This window comes from Scyliorhinus canicula, chromosome 13, assembly GCF_902713615.1.
Source record: "Scyliorhinus canicula chromosome 13, sScyCan1.1, whole genome shotgun sequence".
Classification (NCBI taxonomy): domain Eukaryota; kingdom Metazoa; phylum Chordata; class Chondrichthyes; order Carcharhiniformes; family Scyliorhinidae; genus Scyliorhinus; species Scyliorhinus canicula.
This window is the reverse complement of record NC_052158.1, coordinates 37,485,367-37,504,627: the sequence shown is the minus strand read 5'-3', so window position 1 is coordinate 37,504,627 and position 19,261 is coordinate 37,485,367. Positions and strand designations below refer to the sequence as shown.

The window sequence follows — 19,261 nt, the reverse complement described above, 5'->3', positions numbered from 1 at the left end:
CATGTTGGGGGGCGGGAGAATCGAACACGGGTGGGGGGGGGGGTTATGGCCGGCCGGGGCAGGGATAGGGCCTGTCCCATGCAGGTGCGTATGGCCGATAGTATTGGTCCACGGTCCCACTCCAACACCACGTTCGGTGCGGCTGCTGGATGCCTCCGTTGTGCGCATGCGCGGGCTGTGATCTGGAAGTGCGGGGGGCCGTTCATGCAGAAAAAGATGCGTGAAGCACTCTTGGTACATGCCAGCCATTCAAGGTAAGTGAATCGCTATTTATTTTTTGCATGAAACTGGGGAGTGCAAAGCCAGGGTTTTTATATCGGCATGGGGACATAGCCCCATTTTCGGAACATCCAGCCCATTGGCTTCATTCACCGTTTCTAAGGCTAATTGTTGACGCCAATGGAGGACCCGTGGTGTTTCTCGACGGAAAAATCGGCGCGAATACTTCGCCGAATCCCTGATGAGGGCCCCTGCACGGATAGCCCAGAAAACGGCTTGGTGAACCGCCAGGTCCTGAGCGGCTTAAATACAAGGCTGACGAACTGCAACGGCACAAGCCGACAACCCGAAACACGCATCAGTCTCGCCACAAAACATGGCGCCAGACGTGCTAGACTTCGTCATCATCCACCCCGACACCACAGCCCAAACCCTAGCCATCCCCCACCACTTCTCCCAACCCTAGCAGGACCACTGGCAGAGACCCCAGCCGACTGTGACGGCACGGGAAACTGTCCATATGCCCGCTCACCAAGCTCACAACCGCTACGACCACAGGTGGCCTGCGCTGTCGGGGATGTGGGACAGCAAAGGCGGAGCATCGCTGGTGTGACGGATGATGACGAGCCAACAGCATTGCGACTGCATGGCAGAGCACGTCCCGCCGACGCTGATTTGGAGTGGGTGGAGCATTAGTAACCAGCGTCAAACTGCGCCTGCCACATTCTGGCATCGGTAGCCATTCCGGATTTCGGCCTTGGGTTAAGAGAAATCCGCCTGGTATCTTTTGTATAATCACAAAATGGGGGCGATTCTCCAAAATGGAGAAGTTTTTGCGCCATCGTGAACGCTCTGGAGTTTCACGATGGCTTGAAACACCCGGTGAACGAGTCTGTCCCCCACAGGGGGCGAGCACGACACATGAGCAATTCACACCGCTCCAGCCTCAGTTCCCAGCGCCAAATGGGTGCTGTGCCAACCCGTGCAGGCACAGTTGGGCTGCACCAACCTCAGCATGCGCGGGGGACTTCATCAGCACGCCTGCCCCAACTCAATATGATGTCCGGGTTCAGGGGCCGGCAGCGCAACAAAGTAGCCCGGGGAAGGGGGAGAGGCCAGCCCGCCGATCGATGGGCCCCGATGGAAGGCCAGGCCACATCGGAGGCCCCACGCATGGTGAAGGAGCGTTTTTCCCTGCCCCACAGGCTGTTCCCGCCGGCAGCGACCAGGGGTGAACGGTGCTGGCGGGACACTGCCGTATCCAGCCATCTGGGCTGGAGAATTGTTGGTCCCGCCAATTCCAGCAGCCCACGGCTGGCGCCACGTCAAACGTGCCGGCACAAGTGGCGTAGTTTCTCCGCACCTCGGAGAATCGCGCGGCAGCATCGGGGTGTTGTGGTGCGGTTGCGGCAATTATCCGGCCCAGCGCAGGGCTCAGGGAAGCGCGCCCTCTATGTTTACTAAATACTGTTTTTGCCCTTTATGTGTTCACTGTTTGGCTATTTAGATTTTTAATTTAATCACTTCCAATTCATTATGATTAATTCATTGATTTCAGTGTACCACGTTGAGCGGAGGTAAATTTGCATATTGGAATGAACGTTCCCAAGTCAGACGTACTGGAACAAAGAGAGCAGTTTCTGCTCACCCTCAGACATCCCAGAGTGCGCTGTAATTTGTGACTGACAGTCGCACGGTGCCAAAAGAGCAGCGATCTGTTCATCCTCGCCATTGCAGGTGTAATGAGCAGGTAGAGTGGGAACGGATGGGTTCAGTGCCCCGAGGCAACACTCGTTTGTGGGAAGTTGTCGCTAATCAACAAGCTGTTCTGTATTTGAGTGACTTCCGGTTGTGTGGAAGGGTGTCTTCTGGACACAGGGCTTTTTATAGCAAGCTCATCATCTATTTTATTGTCACAAGTAGGCTTATATTAACACTGCAAAGAATTTACTGTGAAAATTCCCTCCTGGCCACACTCCAGCGTCTGCCTGGTCACTGAAGGAGAATTCAGAATGTCCAATTCACCTAACAAGCAAGTCTTTCTGGACTTGTGGGGGAAGACCGGAGCAACCAGAGGAAACCCACGCATGGGGAGAATGTGCAGACTCCATACAGACAGTGACCAAAGACAGAATCGAACCTGGGACCTCTCCCAGGCGCTGTGAAACAACAGTGCGAACCACTGTGCGACAGTGTCGCCCTATCCGAATTGACCCTCCAAGTTCTTTCATAAATGAGGTTCACTACTCCGTTCATAACTAACTCCTGACCCCCTTATTCATCAAGAACCTATCTATCTCTGTCTTAAAGACGCTCAGTAATTTGGCCACAGCGTTCTGCGGCAAATATGTTCCACAGATTCACTACATTCTGGCTGAAGAAATTCCCCTCATCTATGTTTTAACGGATCATCCCTTTAGTCTGAGATTTTGCCTTCTGGTACCAGTTTTTCCGACTGGTGAAAACATCCTCTCTACTTCCAATCTGTCCATGCCTTGCAGCATCCTGTAATTTTCAATAAGATCCCTCTCCTTCTTAACTCCGAGTGCAAACACAGAGTCCTCAACCGTTCCTCATATGACAAGCTCCATTCCAGGGATCATTCTTCAGAGGCTCCTCTGGACCCCTTCCAAGGCCAGAACACCTTTCCTTAGCTATAGGGTCCAAAACTGCTCACAATACTCCAAATGGGGTCTGAACAGAGCCTTATGCAGCCTGGGAACTATGTTCTTGGTCTTATATTCTATCCCTCTCGACATGATTGCAAATGTTGAATTTGCCTTCCAAACTGACGATTGAACCTTTGCTTTAACCTTAAGAGAATCGTGAACAATGAGTCCCAAGTATCTTTGTGCTTCTGATTTCCTAACCATTTTCCCCTTTAGAAAATAGTCTGTGCCTCCATTTCTCCTTCCAAAATGCATAACCTCACGCTTTTCCACCTTGTATTCCATCTGCCACTTCGTTGTCTGCTCTCCTAGCCTGTCCAAGTCGTTCTGCAGCCAACGTCAGCCCCTGCTTCATCAATACTACCTGTCACTCTGCATATTTTGTATCATCTGCAAACTTAGCAACAGTGCCTTAAATTCCTTCTTCCAGATCGTTCATGCATTTTTTAATAAGTTGTGGTCCCAGCACCGACCCCTGAGGTACACCACTAGTCACCGGCTTCCACCCTAAAAAATGCCCCTTTATCCACACTGTCTGCCTTCTGCCAGTCAGCCATTTTCATATGAATGAAGAAATGTATGATTTTCTGCATTATATAGAGAAGCACCAAATAGGTTATTCCTTGAAATGTGTTTGAAACCGATGTATCAGACATTTCTATCAATGTTCTATCTGTTGTCAAACAATTTTATTTTTTGCCAATTTTCCAGTTACAACCTTGCTGAAAATATGAACACTGGTCTCATTAACATATGCAAATCTTCGTACTTTATATCGGTTTACGTTAAAAATTATCAACCATGTATCTGCACTGTTCAATATTCTAAATCATATTAATGGTAATTACGATTGTCGCTCACTACATTCCCTATTTTCATATTGGCTGCAAACGTCGATATGCGATATAAAATATGCTATTTTATGAATGGAAATAGTAATAACCATCCCTGTATCATAAACTGAACAAAATAATCAGAAGATTAAATACCTTCGAGCCCAAGAATGTTAAGATAGTAGGAGAGCCATCAGCAAACCTAATGGAGTATAACTAATCCAGTTGATGACATCCCAACCTACGTGCCAGAGATTCACAATTCAGCAAATGACAGCGGTTATTCCAATGTTATTAAGACAACAGACTGCAGATATAGCAACAGCTTCTGGCATTCCACATGACCCAAAACTCAATATTCAAGACGGTCTAGACGGACGTAAGAGTAACCTTACATTTTGTTATAGAACATAGAACAGTACAGCACAGAACAGGCCCTTCGGCCCTCAATGTTGTGCCGAGCCATGATCACCCTACTCAAACCCACGTATCCACCCTATACCCGTAACCCAACAACCCCCCCTTAACCTTACTTTTATTAGGACACTCCGGGCAATTTAGCATGGCCAATCCACCTAACCCGCACATCTTTGGACTGTGGGAGGAAACCGGAGCACCCGGAGGAAACCCACGCACACAGGGGGAGGACGTGCAGACTCCACACAGACAGTGACCCAGCCGGGAATCGAACCTGGGACCCTGGAGCTGTGAAGCATTTATGCTAACCACCATGCTACCCTGCTGCCCCAAATGAAAGAAGAAATGTATGATTCCCTGCATTATAAACAGAAGGACCAAATAGGGTTTTCCGTGAATGTATTGGAGACCGATGTGTCAAACAGTTCTTCACACAACGAATGAAGAGGTCGTGAAACTAACATTCAAATTTTGTATTTCAGAAAGACAATGAGTCAGCTACAAACTCTGAAATGAGTGCTGGATAAGAACAAATCAGATGTTGCTACCATATCAAGTTTTCCCCCTTAGTCCAACAAAAGTTCACCACGAGTTGACAATTTACATTTCAAAAACATGCAGCAGGCTGGATGTCCAATGGAACATGCAGGAATTGGCTGGTATATTTCGATTGCCGAAAATATTGAAAGTTGCACGTATTATTACAGCATGGATTGTACAGAGTAAACATATTCTTCACTATAGACACTTAGAAGAATGTTAAGATTAATAATATCTGAAACAACTTTGATATTGTACAACATGACAGCTACGGCTGACGTAGAAATAAAGGCCAATTTTGTATTGTTGATTGCATGCCATTCTAATATGTGGAAGAGAAGAAGGAAAACACGAATTTTCGAAATTAGGATGGGTTAAATATGTGTCATTCATGTGGTTGTTACTGAATTTTAGTATATTGCGCGATTTACGTAAATCTCTTCAATCTAGCATTGACCGTCAGTAGGTGCTTAATCATATTTTTCAAATCGTCTCGGAATTTGCTCTGGAATATTGCGTAAATAAAGGTGTTCGTGCAGGAACTTAAACACCTCAGCATATATCCAGATTGTTCTGCAATGGTGAAAGGATCAGTGTAATTTTCTTGCAGAAGCTGAACAGCTGTAAATTGCACACATATAGCACATACAAAAATTACAATCCATAACAGTATAAGATTTGCAGAAATGGCCAGCAGTAAAATTATAGATTTCCGTCGGTTCTCTGTCTCTGGATCAGTGAGATTTCCCACAGAGTTGTTGCCACCTCGAAGGCCACTCCTCACTCTATTCGCCAATAGAATGTGTCTGATGGTCAGGACATTGAGAAGCACGATCAGGAATAGTGGAGTAAATGGGGTTAAAATAGTGTCCAACCATAAGAATGCCACCCACATGGAAGACGTATAAAAACTTGGCTGTACAGCGCACGATCTTGGTATATTGTTAATTATTTCCCGAGGTTCATACACAAAATAAATTGCAGCATTTTGCAAAATGCTTACTAAACACACCATTGTTATTACTGCGGTTGCTGTTTTCTCAGTGCAGTATTTTGTTCGTAACGCTTGATAACAGATAGCGACAAATCGATCAAAGGTGAAAGCTACAGTTAGCCAGATGGACAAATCAATCGAAAGAAAGAGCAAGGCCAGATTGAGACTACAAATAGGAGTACAGTTCAGGAATGAGTTCGGGAAATAAGCGTCTTTAATCTCGTACAAAATTACTTCAAATATCAGGACCATTAAGTCAGCCACTGCCATGGCAACCAAGTAACGAGTGATGCATTTTGAGAGACCGCACTTTCCACGACAGAGAATGGCGATAGTGACTAAATTGGCTGCAATAAAAAGGAAACGAAATTACTAAATGCCCTTACTTTTAGACATTGTCATTTAATGGCCATGCGCTTTAACATTTGTCACACAAATCTCCCTCACGTTCTGCAAATTACCGGATATGTTTAGAAATAAGGAAAATGCATTTAGTTAAGCAGGGCATGTGTTTAAGTTAAGGTACCATAATGCTGCTGCTGCTGGGGCGGGTTTAATGTTTTGAAATATGAAATGGAAAGTGTCCAAAATGCATAGCTAGTTTGCAACGCCTGTGGTGAGCAATTAACTGACTTAACGTGTCAAGCCGCACGTGAATCATCTTCATGAGAAACCTCTGTTCATCACAGGTGGTGCGTTTTGCTTTGTTTGCACAACCCATTAAAATGTGGTGAAGCCGGTTGTCGTCCGGTGACGAGGATATGCTGGGCGAATAAAGGAATATGGCTCGCCTTCTGAGAATCTGAATTCAGGCTCCGTTAATCGAGAAACCCCGGCCAAAATCGTGAAAAAATCATCCCCTCACCCTCTCCAAAACAAAACGGAATGAAAGATTCCGAACAGCAACAGCGCCAATAAGAAACAGGTGGAAACAGACTGGATAAACGTGCGGAGGTGATGGGACCACGAGACGGTGGACAGAGCTCCCCCGCGCCAGTGGGCGGGTAGACGGAGTTCCACACCAAGGACCTCGAAGAGCACAAAGACAGGAAGCGAGCAGTCAGGATGGCAATGGCAGAAACAATGGTCGCCATGCTGGCAGCCCTTGACAAGGCGGAGAGCCAACTGCAGGACCAAGGAACACCGTTAAGGAGTTGAGAGGCCTCACTGGACCAGTGTGACAGGATCGTCGCTCCGTAATCGGATGTAGCGAGGGTGGTGGTTGCACAGAGGAACCTAAAAGGGAAAATTAAAGACCAGGAGAATTGCTAGTGGTGCCAAAATCTGCATATAGTGGGCCTTCCGATTGGAACCGAGGGCAGGGACTCGCCAGGAATCGATACCTTACTCCAACACTAGCGCAAGCCTCAGTCCCGCTGATGCCCGAGAAAGACAAAGATCCGACCGAATGCGGGTCCCAGAAGCTCAGCTCCCTGCTCAATGTGGGTGCAAAACTACTGGCCACAAAACTGGCCAGGCAGATGGAGAACTACATACCAGAGGACCAGGCGGGCTTTGTCTCGAGTGGGCAACTGACAGCGAACATCAGGCGCCTGCTAAACGTAGTAATAACAACATCCGTGGAGAAAACACTCTGGGCGCAGAAAAGCCTTCGACAGAGTCGTGTGGGTCTGCCACATAGAGGGACCACTTCGGTGAAACGTTTGTCCAACGCTCCCAAGGAGAGCATGAGGACCAGCTCTAAATATTGTACATTGTGAATTCTCCAGCAGTGTACCCGAAAAGGCGCTGGAGAGTTGTGACTGGAGGATTTGCACTAACTTAATTGCAGTGCTGATGTAAGCCTACTTGTGACACCACTAAAGATTATTATAAATACTTCCAGTAGCGCAGAGGCACAAGGGAGGGGTACCACTGTGCCTGCTTCTGTAGAGCCTGGTAATCAAGCCACTAGTGATCATCCTCAGGTTGGGAAATAGCTGGAGGGCGAACCATTGGGGGGACAGAGAACATAATTTCACTCGATGTTGATGACCTACTCTCCTACGTCTCGGAACTCCAAGCCAGCATGGAAGGTGTCATGATGTTCTTGAAAGAGTTTGGAATATTCCCGGGCGACAAGCTCAACCTGAGTAAGAGTTATCCCGCAAGTGTGAGGGGCAAGACAGGAGGGACTGCCCTTCATACAAGTCCAAAGCAAATTCAACTACCTGTGAATCCAAATTGCACATGACAGGTGAAGGATCCACAAATGGAGCCTGACGTGTCTGGTGAGGGGAGTAAAATTAACCTGCACAGGTGGGAAACGCTCCCATTCTCCCTATTGGGGAGAGTGAAGCCCATCAAGATGAACGTGATGCCCAGGTTCCTCTTCCTGTTCAGAGCCATATCGATCGACATTCTCAAGGTGTTTTTCCACATCATACATAAAACGATCATGGGGTCTCCCTGTATGGTTTGGGGGGGGGAGTATGGGAGAAGGGGGAAGGGGATGTGATGGGAGGGGAGAAAATCCAAGGATCCCAAAAGTGGCCCTCAGTAAGAAAAAAAGAAATGGGAGGCCTGGTTCTCCCAAACATGCAGTACTACCATTGGATGGCCACAGCAGAAAGAATGAATGGGTGGATGAAGGAGCCAGAAGCAGCATGGATAAGTAAGACGGAGAGTTCCCGAATAGGGACCTCCCTCCGAGCCCTAGTCACGACAGAACTCCCATACCCACCAACCGAGCACTCAAAAACACCAGTGGTGGCATCCACTTTGACTTGGCAATGATAACCATGTACCGAAAACATGAAAATTAAAACATTTTTTGAAAGAAAATATGATGAAGCCATAAAACTATTAAAAGTGAGAAGAATTATCTAATGCTTCACCTTTCATGTTGTACCGTACCTTCACAACAGAGCAGTAACATCGGAAGATTTGTCATATATCATTATTTCTCCGAATTATTAGCATGGGACAGTGTAATAGAATAATTTAGGAAACAGAATACAAATCATTCCAGCATATGCTGACACGCCGCAGAGGAATACGGTCAGGCCCGCTCGCCAACAAATTGTTTGCTTGAACTCACAATCTCGCACTTTCATTCGTCCCGTTTGTCCAAAATGTGGACCGCCAGAACCGACTGTGTAACCATACACACATGTTTCAAGCACATCATGACACATAATAACTTGATTAAGCTTAAAGCAGATAGCGTGGCAGAGAAAAAAACACTGTGACTATTCAGTATAAATTGTGAGCAGCTGCTTACCGGGAACACCAACTATTGCAAGAATCGGGTAATAAATGTTTTCTATCTGTATGATTAGCGGCAGTACCATATTACAACGAAACTGTTAGTATTAGGTCACGCAGGTCTTCTGCTTTCAAAATCTCTCTCTCGCCTTTTTATGCAGGGTTTCATCAGGAATTGACAAATGGGAATTACACAATTATTTGAATTAGTTACAGTTGTTTAAACAACACAGGATGACGTGTCATACTCACTGTTTTGATCAGAGATATTTTGCAGTTATACTGTCCTTGAAACAGGTCAGTCCAGAATAGATGTCTTTTTCTTCATGTCTTTCAAACTAAATATTTCTTAAAAGCAATTTCCTTAGAAATGGTACAAGAGTCGTGAAGTTGAGGATATTGATACGCAGTCTCATGCGAGGCGTTTGATGAAAGCAGGGAGTACATGAGTGCGGGTTGGCCTCATTGAGAGTCACTTTCAATAACAATGGCCTCAATTTTCTAAAATTGCGTAAGAAGAGAGCTTCACAAATGGGGCAACATTTGGACAACAGGAACTGATTTCACAATTTTTGGCCGCGAGTTAAGCGGGGCTAATGGATTCCTGGCGGTATAATAGAACGTTGGTGGAGCCAACGCAACGAAAAACAGTAGTAAATGCAAATTAATGTCGATGCCAGAATCTGAAACGAAAACAAAGAACACTGGACAAATTGAAGAGGTCTAATAGCATGTGCAGAGGGAAAAGAGTGCTTACGTTTAGAGTCTGCATGCATCTTTGGCAAAGTTTAGAGAGAACTGAAAATTGTATCTGATTTATATTCTAGTGGGAAGGGAGCGTGGAGCGGTGATGCTCAATAGGGGCCAGCGATTGGTACGGATAGACAAATATGTCGGACAGAAGACAAAAGGAATGTAATTAAGGTGATTAAGGCTAAGAAAGTAGCTCGGGCAACAAAGAACTGTTGGGTCAAGAGGAGTGGGATGGAGGGGAAAATTGGTGAGGGTAAAACAGATCACTGGAATAAATATAAATAATGATAAACTGATAGAAAAAATGGGTCGCAATTATTTAAAATATATATTTAAGAATTGGCGACTGAAGTCAAAGCAGTATTGCCAATTTTGCAGATAACATAAACATTGGCGGGGTGGCAAATTGTGAGGGATATAGACAAGTTAGGCGAGTGAATAAAATATTGGCAGATGTAATACAATGTAGGACAATGCGAGGTTCAGCAGTTTGGAACAAGGAATAACGGAGCTGATTATTCTTTAAATGGAGAAAAACGGCAGAAACCGGAGCACAGGTGGATTTGCAGATCGCCGTGAATAAATCTCAATATACTAGCATGCAAGACGGGAGGTCATTAGGAAGGAAAATTGAATGTTTTCCTTTTTTTTCAAGATGTGGAGATGCCGGCGTTGGACTGGGGTGAGCACAGTAAGAAGTCTTACAACACCAGGTTAAAGTCCAACAGGTTTGTTTCAAACACGAGCTTTCGGAGCACGGCTCCTTCTTCAGGTGAATGGAAAGGCTTGTTCCAGAAATGTTTATATAGACACAGTCAGAGATGCCCCGGAATGCGAGCAATTATATTTAGTCACCTACAACATTCTGATTTGATTGCCTGCAGGTGCTCGCATTCCGGGGCATCTCTGACTGTGTCTATATAAACATTTCTGGAACAAGCCTTTCCATTCACCTGAAGAAGGAGCCGTGCTCCGAAAGCTCGTGTTTGAAACAAACCTGTTGGACTTTAACCTGGTGTTGTAAGACTTCTTACTTTTTTTTCAAGTGAGTAATATTGGATTCACAGGGAGCTTAATAGGGTAGTTTCCGAGAGGATGTTTCCTCTTTCGGGAGTGTTTAAAATCAGAACACATAATTTCAGAGTAAGGTATTGACCATTTAACAGATGTGAGGAGGAGTACCTTCTCGCATGGGTAGTAAATTTGTGGAATTCTTTACCGCAGATAGCTGCAGAGGAAGTGTTGTTGTGTGATCAGGTCAGAGATGCCATTTAAATATATATATACTATGGGAATCAAGGGTAAGGGCATCAGCCGGGGTACTGGATTTGAGGACTATATAAAATCAGCGATGATCTCATGAATGGTGGGAAGATTCGATAGGTTGAATGGCCGACATTTGTTGTGACGTATTTTGTTCTTATTCAGAGAAGGTCCTGAAGCAGTACATCAGGGCAGCAGGGTAGCATGGTGGTTAGCATAAATGCTTCACAGCTCCAGGGTCCCAGGTTCGATTCCCGGCTGGGTCACTGTCTGTGTGGAGTCTGCACGTCCTCCACCTGTGTGCGTGGGTTTCCTCCGGGTGCTCCGGTTTCCTCCCACAGTCCAAAGATGTGCAGGTTAGGTGGATTGACCATGCTAAATTGCCCGTAGTGTCCTAATAAAAGTAAGGTTAAGGGGGGTTGTTGGGTTACGGGTATAGGGTGGATACGTGGGTTTGAGTAGGGTGATCATGGCTTGGCACAACATTGAGGGCCGAAGGGCCTGTACTGTTCTATGTTCTATCTCTACTCCGCTTTCACAGTCAGCTGAGGTGGCCCGTTTAGTGACTAAATGACATAATTACATCGTCACCCTTCCCATGTTCAACAATCCATTGGCATGAGGTCATCCAGGACTCCAGTCCGTTAAATTATATTTAGTCACCTACAACATTCTGTCTTTGCTCTTTACCTCAATTCGATCTACGTCCAGCAATGTCTCAAACTCAGATTAAATACATTCAGCAGATTTTATTTTTTTCGACGATGGGATGTGGGCGTCTGTGTTTAAGCCAGCATTAGTTGTGCATCCCTAGTTGCCCGTAAGAAGGTGTGGGTGAGTTGAAGCAGCCCTTGAGGTGCAGGCACACCCACTGGGTTGTAAGCCAGTCCCAGAATATTGCCCCAGCGACAATTAAATAAGTTTGGTATATTTCCAAGTCAGGGTGGTGAGTGACTAGGAGGAGAAACTCCAGGTGTTTGTGTACCCAGATATCTGCTGCTCTTAACTTCCAGCTGGTACTGGTCGATGGTTTGGACGGTGCTGCCTACGAAACCGTCGTGAGTTACTGTAGTGCAACTTGCAGATGGTACAGATGGCTGCCACTGTTCGTCGGTGGTGGCAGATTTGTATATTTGTGGAAGAATCGGCAATCAAGCCGGCATCTTTGTTCATGATGGTATCAACCTACTTGTGTTTGGTTGGTGCTGTATTTATCCAGACAGGGGCTCCACAAGTGTGCATTGCAGATGGTGGACAGGCTTTGTGGGGTCAGGGGATGTTACTCGCCGTAGGACACCTACACTTTGACCTGCCTGGCACCACACTATTAAAATGGCTAACCGTCCAGTTTCTGATCAATGGTAATACCCAGTATATTGATTATGAGGGATTAAGCCACGGTGATGCCATTCAATGTCACGGGCGCTGGTTAGACCCCCTCTTGTAGAATATGGTCATTGCCTGCCACTGTTGTAGCGTGAATATAACTTTTCAACTACTTTCGCTCACCATCGTCATATCTCTTTCAGCACCTCCATTGTTAAAGCCTCCATGATGGTTCTATTCCAGCAGTCATGACCTCTCGCAATATGCTCTGCATCAGAATTTGTGACCATGTCATCTGCTTTGGATACACTGCAGTAACTCACGACGGTTTCTTAGACAGCATCGTCCAAACCCAGGACCAGTACCATCGAGAAGACAAGAGCAGCAGATATCTGGGAACTCCACCACCTGGAGGTAGTTCTGTCGAGTGCGTCGTCACCCACAGAACTGTGGAATCCCTGTTGAAATATTGCTCACATTGGACAACTCTGAACAAATCACACAAGCTAACCCCATCTTACGTGGTTTGTTCTCACAGCCTATTTCATAGTCGCTTCTCCGAAGTATATTGGGTCGGGAATTGTGTCAATATCCTGAATTACTGTGGCACCTACAGCGGTTCACTACTGGCCACAGTTATTTGTTCCCTCCTGGTAACCATGTAGAAGTTGATGACGAACCCACATCTTGAACTGTTGCTGTTGTAACCAAATATGTTTTTTTCAACATATTTTAGGAGTTATTGTGCTTTTCTGTGAGGATTCTTGTGTGTGCTTGTGCCTGTTCGAGAGAGCGGGCGAAAGAGAGTACGAAATATAGAGTAATCGTTTGTGCAAAACTAATTCAGTTAGCTGGTAACTGATTGTCCTTGAAATAATTGTTTTTAGTTTGAACTTTCTTTCAGTGCAAAAGTAGTGCGCGGAAAGTTGTTTTTCCATTGCTGATTTCCAAAGTGTTGTGAGATGTGTTTTATGTTTCGTCCGTAAATTGGGTAAACAGGAAGAATATGAAAGATTCTGGGAAGATAACGTTTCAATCTTAGGCTACGGGCAATGGGATTAAGATGTAAGAGCAAAAATGATACTCCAGAAGAGGTATAGTGGGGTGTGGCCCAGTGGTGGGGAAGAGGAAAACTGAGGCAGCTTTCCAGCCAAGCCTCAGAAGTGTCTTTTTAATATAATGCAGTATTACACAAACCCAGTTCAACCAAAAACTTTTTGCGGCTGCATAAATCAATCTGAATTTGGATTAAAGCATGTAACCTATAGGGTTGGTGTGCCTGTGAGTTTGATCATGTTGTAAGCCATTTTGGGGAATGTTGTTTAAGAGTGATTTTCACTCTGTGAATATAATATTTTGTTTTGTTTTTTCCTTATTTAACGTTTGCAGCCCAAAATGTTCATTTGAATTGAAGATTCCGAATTCATTAGACGTAAATTCCTGTAGTTGAAATGATTTTTTTAAATAAGATCGTTCTACATAAATGTTAGTCATGTTTCTCTTTCGATTTGCTTTGCATGCAATTATGATCTGCTGGATGATAACACAGTGCACCTGGACTAGGTACACAAACAAAAAGGGGCTGGTTTAGCACAGGGACAAATCGCTGGCTTTGAAAGCAGATCAAGGCAGGCCACCAGCACGGTTCAATTCCCATACCAGTCTCCACGAACAGGGACCGGATTGTGGCGACTGGGGGCTTTAAACAGGATCTTAAATTGAAGTCTACTTGTGTCAATAAGCGATTTTCATTCATTTCATTTTCATTTCAGTGTTATTGGGAAGGGAATTACATGATTTGTACACAGTGGCATTAAAGCATTGTCGATATTCTTCCAAAAAGAAGAACAAGGCAACGTGCCTCAATGACAACCGTCCGGTGGCCCTGCCTTCAGTCGTAATGAAGTACTTTGAGACGTTGGTCATGGAGCACATCACTTCCATACTCCCAGAATGCCTTGATGCAGTGCAATTCGTTCACGTACCACCGCAACTGGTCCACAGCAAACGCCATTTCCCTGGTCCTACACTCATCCCTCGAGCATCTCGACAACAAGGACTCCTACATCAGACTCCTATTGATTGACTACAGCTCCGCCTTCAATACTATAATCCCAGCCAAGCTCATATCAAACCTCCAAAACCTAGGACTTGGCTCCCCACTCTGCAACTGGATCCTCGACTTTCTGACAACAGACGACAATCAGTAAGAATGAACAACACCTCCTCCACAATAGTCCCCAATACCGGGTCCCCGCAAGGCTGCGTACGTAACCCCTGACTCTACTCCCTGAAAACACACGACTGTGTGGCAAAATGTAGTTCCAACTCCATCTACAAGTTTGCTCATCATACGACCATAGTTTACCGGATCTCGAATAATGACGAGTCAGAATACGGGAGGGAGATAGAGAACATAATAGAGTGGTGCAGCGACAACAATCTCTCCCTCAATGCCAGAAATACTAAAGAGCTGGTCATTGACTTCAGGAAGCAAAGTACTGTACACACCCTTGTCAGCATCAACGGAGCTGTGGTGGAGATGGTTAGCAGTTTCAAATTCCGAGGGGTGCACATCTCCAAAAATCTGTCCTGGTCCACCCACATCAACGCTACCCGCAAGAAAGTACAACAGCACCTATACTTCCTCAGGAAACTAAGGAAATTAGGCATGTCCATATTAAATTTTACCAACTTTTAGAGATGCACCATAGAAATGATCTTATCTGGCTGCATCACAGCCTGGTATGGCAACTGCTCGACCCAGGACAGCAAGAAACTTCAGAGAGTCGTGAACACAGCCCAGTCCTTCACACGAACCTGCCTCCCATCCATTGACTCCGTCTACACCTCCCGCTGCCTGGGGAAAGCGGACAGCATAATCAAAGACCCAATTCTTCCAATTTTTTCCATCGGGCAGGAGACACAGAAGTCTGAGAAAACCCACGAACAGACTCAAAAACAGTATTTTTCCCGCTGTTACGAAACTCCTGAATGACCCTCTTATCTACTGACCTCATTAACATTACACCCCTGTATGCTTCATCCGATGTCGGTGCTTATGTAGTTACATTATATACCTTGTGCTGCCCTATTAGTATTTTATTTGATGAAATGAAATGAAATGAAAATCGCTTATTGTCACGAGTAGGCTTCAATGAAGTTACTGTGAAAAGCCCCTAGTCACCACATTCCGGCGCCTGTCCGGGGAGGCTGGTACGGGAATCGAACCGTGCTGCTGGCCTGCTTGGTCTGCTTTAAAAGCCAGTGATTTAGCCTTGTGAGCTAAACCAGCCCCTGGTAATTCCCTTTTCTTCCCATTTAGTTAATGATCCGTTGAGCTGCTCGCAGAAAAATACTTTTCAATGTACCTTGGTACACGTGACAATAAACAAATCCAATCCAATCCAAAACAGGATGATGTGTTAGCAGAAGAACTTGCCCAAATTTTTAGTTTTGTTTTTTTTAATGCATATCAGCATCGAATTGCTCACGTGCAGCAGTAAGACAGCTGGCACATCTAGTTTGTTCCTGAAATATCAGCTGCTATTCTCCTAGATATTAATCATCACTGCTTAGTGATGCACTTTGGAACGAGTTCTGATGCAGTGCATCCTGCAGTTCGTTCACACTGTTACCACCGTATACCTATCAGGGTTGAAGCTATGGAATATTTTCGGCCGAGGATTGTCTGCAATGAATTTGAATTTTTGCTTTGTATGTTTTGGAGCTTCTCGAGAGCAGTTGGAGCAGCAGACATTCGGGGAAGTGACAGATTTAATCAATATTATTTTTTGTTTCTTAGAGATGGCCCAAAGACTTTGGGAGGTAGACATCGAAATGCTGTTCTCAGAATGCTTTAATCGTGCATCCATTATTTCGGGCTGAAGGCGAGTTTGTGGATGCCTGTCAGGCCTGCGTGGATATCACTATTGAGCTCAGATGTGACATTCGGTTGAGTCACATTTTGATGTAAGAAGTGGATCATGCCTCGTTTGATGGTTGGTGATAGGAATCAAAAGTCCATGAAGAATATAAAGTGCTATCCAATTTATGGGTCGATTAGCATTCCATCAGTTTGAAAATGATTGGTTCAGTTGGATGCGATATTTTCTATTTGCATTCTTCAGTTTGCGAGTTACTGAACCAGTTTCACGCATTGCATCAGTTTGGAGGAGTTGAGTAAATATGATAGCTTTGGTCATTTTGCATGTTCTGAATTAGTTTGAACTAGTTGTGCAATTTCAGACGGTTATCATTGTCACGATAGGCTTGTTATCGTATGAATCTATTTGTAGTGGTGTGCCCATTTTGTGAAAACGGTCAATTAGAGGTTATTGTTCACTGTGATAGTTTAGGGTCACTTCGATGTCAGGTTTCTATTTGGCCTGATGGTGCTGTGTGCGGCAACTGTTGAACTTCGGCAGCTGGAACAGTTTGCTTCTACCGATAAATATACCGGTTGTGTGTGATGGTCCATTTGCAAGTGATTACACGGGATACGAGAAACGATATGTAGATCATCCAACTAGGGAAAGGGTCACACTGGAGCTGGTATTTGGGAATGTGCCGGCCAGGTTGTCGATGTTTCAGAGCTTTACAGGAACAGGGACCACAATTCAGTACGTTTTAAGGAACTTTTGGATAAGGACAAGATTAGTTCTCGGGTGAAAGTGGTGGATTGGGGGAGGACTAATCTACACATATTACAATATTAGGCAGGAACTAAAGAATTTAGATTGGGACGGCCGTTCGAGGATAAAACACCACCTGACAAGCGTGACTATTTTAAAAGCTGGTTGATTTGAATTCAGGACCGGTATGCTCATCTGAGGATGAAAGCTATATATTGGACGTTTCGAGGCCATTGGTTAACGAGCGATATTGTACGCCAGGACAAAAAGAATGAGGAAGCATTCGTAAGGCCAAAAGTTGGGAAAGATGAAGCCCTTGAGTAATTTAAAGAAAGAAGGAACTTAAGCAAGGAATCAGGAGAGCTAAAATGGTAATGAGGTCATTGGCAAACAGGATTATGGAGACATATGCACACATAAATAGTAAAAGGGTAGACAGCGGAAGGGTGGGCCGCTCAAATACATAGGAGCAAATCTATGTGTGGAGCCAGAGGAAATGTATGCGGTACTAAATGATTACTTTGCACCTGTATTGACCAAAGAAAAGGACTTGGTGCATGATGAGTCTAGGGAAGGGTGCGTAGATACTCTGCGTCATGTAGATATCAAAAAGGAGGAGGTGTTGGGTGTCGTGAAAAACATTAAGGCGGATAAATCCCCAGAGTCTGATGGGATCTTCCTAAAATACTGAGGGAAGCATATTAGTCTTCCCCTAAATTTCGCACCATCATCCGATGACTGCTATTATTTTTATCCAACAGTACCTTAAGACTTCGGCAAATATGGTCACTGTTCCCAAAATGCTCCCTTACTGAGAGTTAAAGCACGTGGCCAAGTGAATTCCCCAATATCAGGCCTAATACCCCGGATGGACATTTTACTTATTGTTTCAAGAAGGCCTCCTGGATATTCCTTGCAATGTCTGCCCCTTCTAAGACCCTAGTATTAATTAAGTCCCAGTCAATATAGGGGAAGTTAAAATCACCCACAACAACAACCCTGTATCTTTAGCATATTTGCAAAATCTGCCGACATGTCTGCTCCTCTACCTTTCTATGGCTGTTTTGAACCGTTCAGTAAACCCCAACACGGTGACTTCACACGACCTGTTGCTGAGCTCTGTCAAGATTTCCTCTTTGCATGAGCCCTATGAGGTGTCCTCTTACAGCACCGTTGTGATATTCTCCTTAACTAGTTGTTCTACTCCCGCACCCCTTTTACATCCCTCTCTGTCCCGCCTAAAACATCTAAATCCTGGAAAATCTAGCTTCTAATTCTGTCCCTCTCTCAACCAAATTTATGTAATAGCGGCAACGTAGTTCTAAGCAATGATAGAAGTTCTATATCCATCTGCCTTAGCTGTTATACTTCCCAGATTGAAACAAATGCATTTCAGACCACCAATTACACTGGGTTCATCAACACTTCCCTGCGTGCTCTTCCTCTGAGACTTACTGGCCCTGTTCTACAGACCCCCCCCCCCCCCCCTCAGTGATTTCACCTCCTGACCTCTTGCTTCGATTTCCACGCTCCAGGCACAATAGTGTAAAACCTCCCACGTGACATTAGTAAATCGCGTGGACAGGATATTTATGACACTCCAGTTTACATGCAACAAGATCTTCCTGTATCCGTCACTGGGCCACTTCTTCCAGTCCACTTACGGGTATACTTTTACCTTTCCTTTAAATGCTCCTGTTCTTCAGTTGATTCCACCGTTCCATTTCTACCTCTCCATGGGTTCATAAAGGGCAGGTCGCGTCGAACTAATTCAGTGGAACTTTTTGAGGACATTACCAGTGCGGCAGACAATGGGGAGCCAATGGATGTGATATATCTGGATTTCCAGAAAGCTTTTGACAAGGTGCCACACAAAAGGTTGCTGCATACGATGAAGATTCATGGCGTGAAGAGTAAAATAGTCGCATCGATAGAGGCTTGATTAATTAATGGAATAAAAAGAGTGGAAATTAATGGATGTTTCTCTGGTTGGCAATCAGTAGCTAGTGGTGTCCCTCAGGGATCAGTGTTGGACCCACAATTATTCACAAATTGCCTAGATGATTTCAAGTTGGGGACAAAGTGCAATGTGTCCAAGTTTGCAGACAACACGAAGATGAATGGTAAAGCAAAACGTGCACAGGATACTGGAAGTCTGCAGAGGGATTTGGATAGTTTAAGTGAATGGGGTAGGGTCTGGCAGATGGAATACAACGTTGATAAATGCGACGTTACCCATTTTGGTGGGAATAACTGCCAAAGGGATTAGTATTTAAATGATAAAATATTAAAACATGCTGCTGTGCAAGAGTCCTGGGTGTCCTAGTGCATGAGTCGCAACATTTGGTCTACAGGTGCAACAGGTGATTAAGAAGTCGAATGCAGCTTTGTCCTTCATTGCTGGAG

General features: G+C 45.0%; 1 protein-coding gene across 1 annotated transcript; it reads right to left on the bottom strand.

Moving 5' to 3' along the window:
• Window positions 1-5,105: 5,105 nt before the first annotated feature.
• LOC119975560 (vasopressin V2 receptor-like) lies at window positions 5,106-5,942 on the bottom strand. Its single transcript, XM_038815347.1, has one exon. It carries the CDS (start codon window positions 5,940-5,942, stop codon window positions 5,106-5,108), a length of 837 nt encoding a protein of 278 aa, XP_038671275.1.
• Window positions 5,943-19,261: the final 13,319 nt, after the last annotated feature.

What these genes read in the sequence shown, in the direction of transcription:
- LOC119975560 (XM_038815347.1), bottom strand. Translation starts at nt 5,942, where the DNA reads ATGGCAGTGGCTGACTTAATGGTCCTGATATTTGAAGTAATTTTGTAC.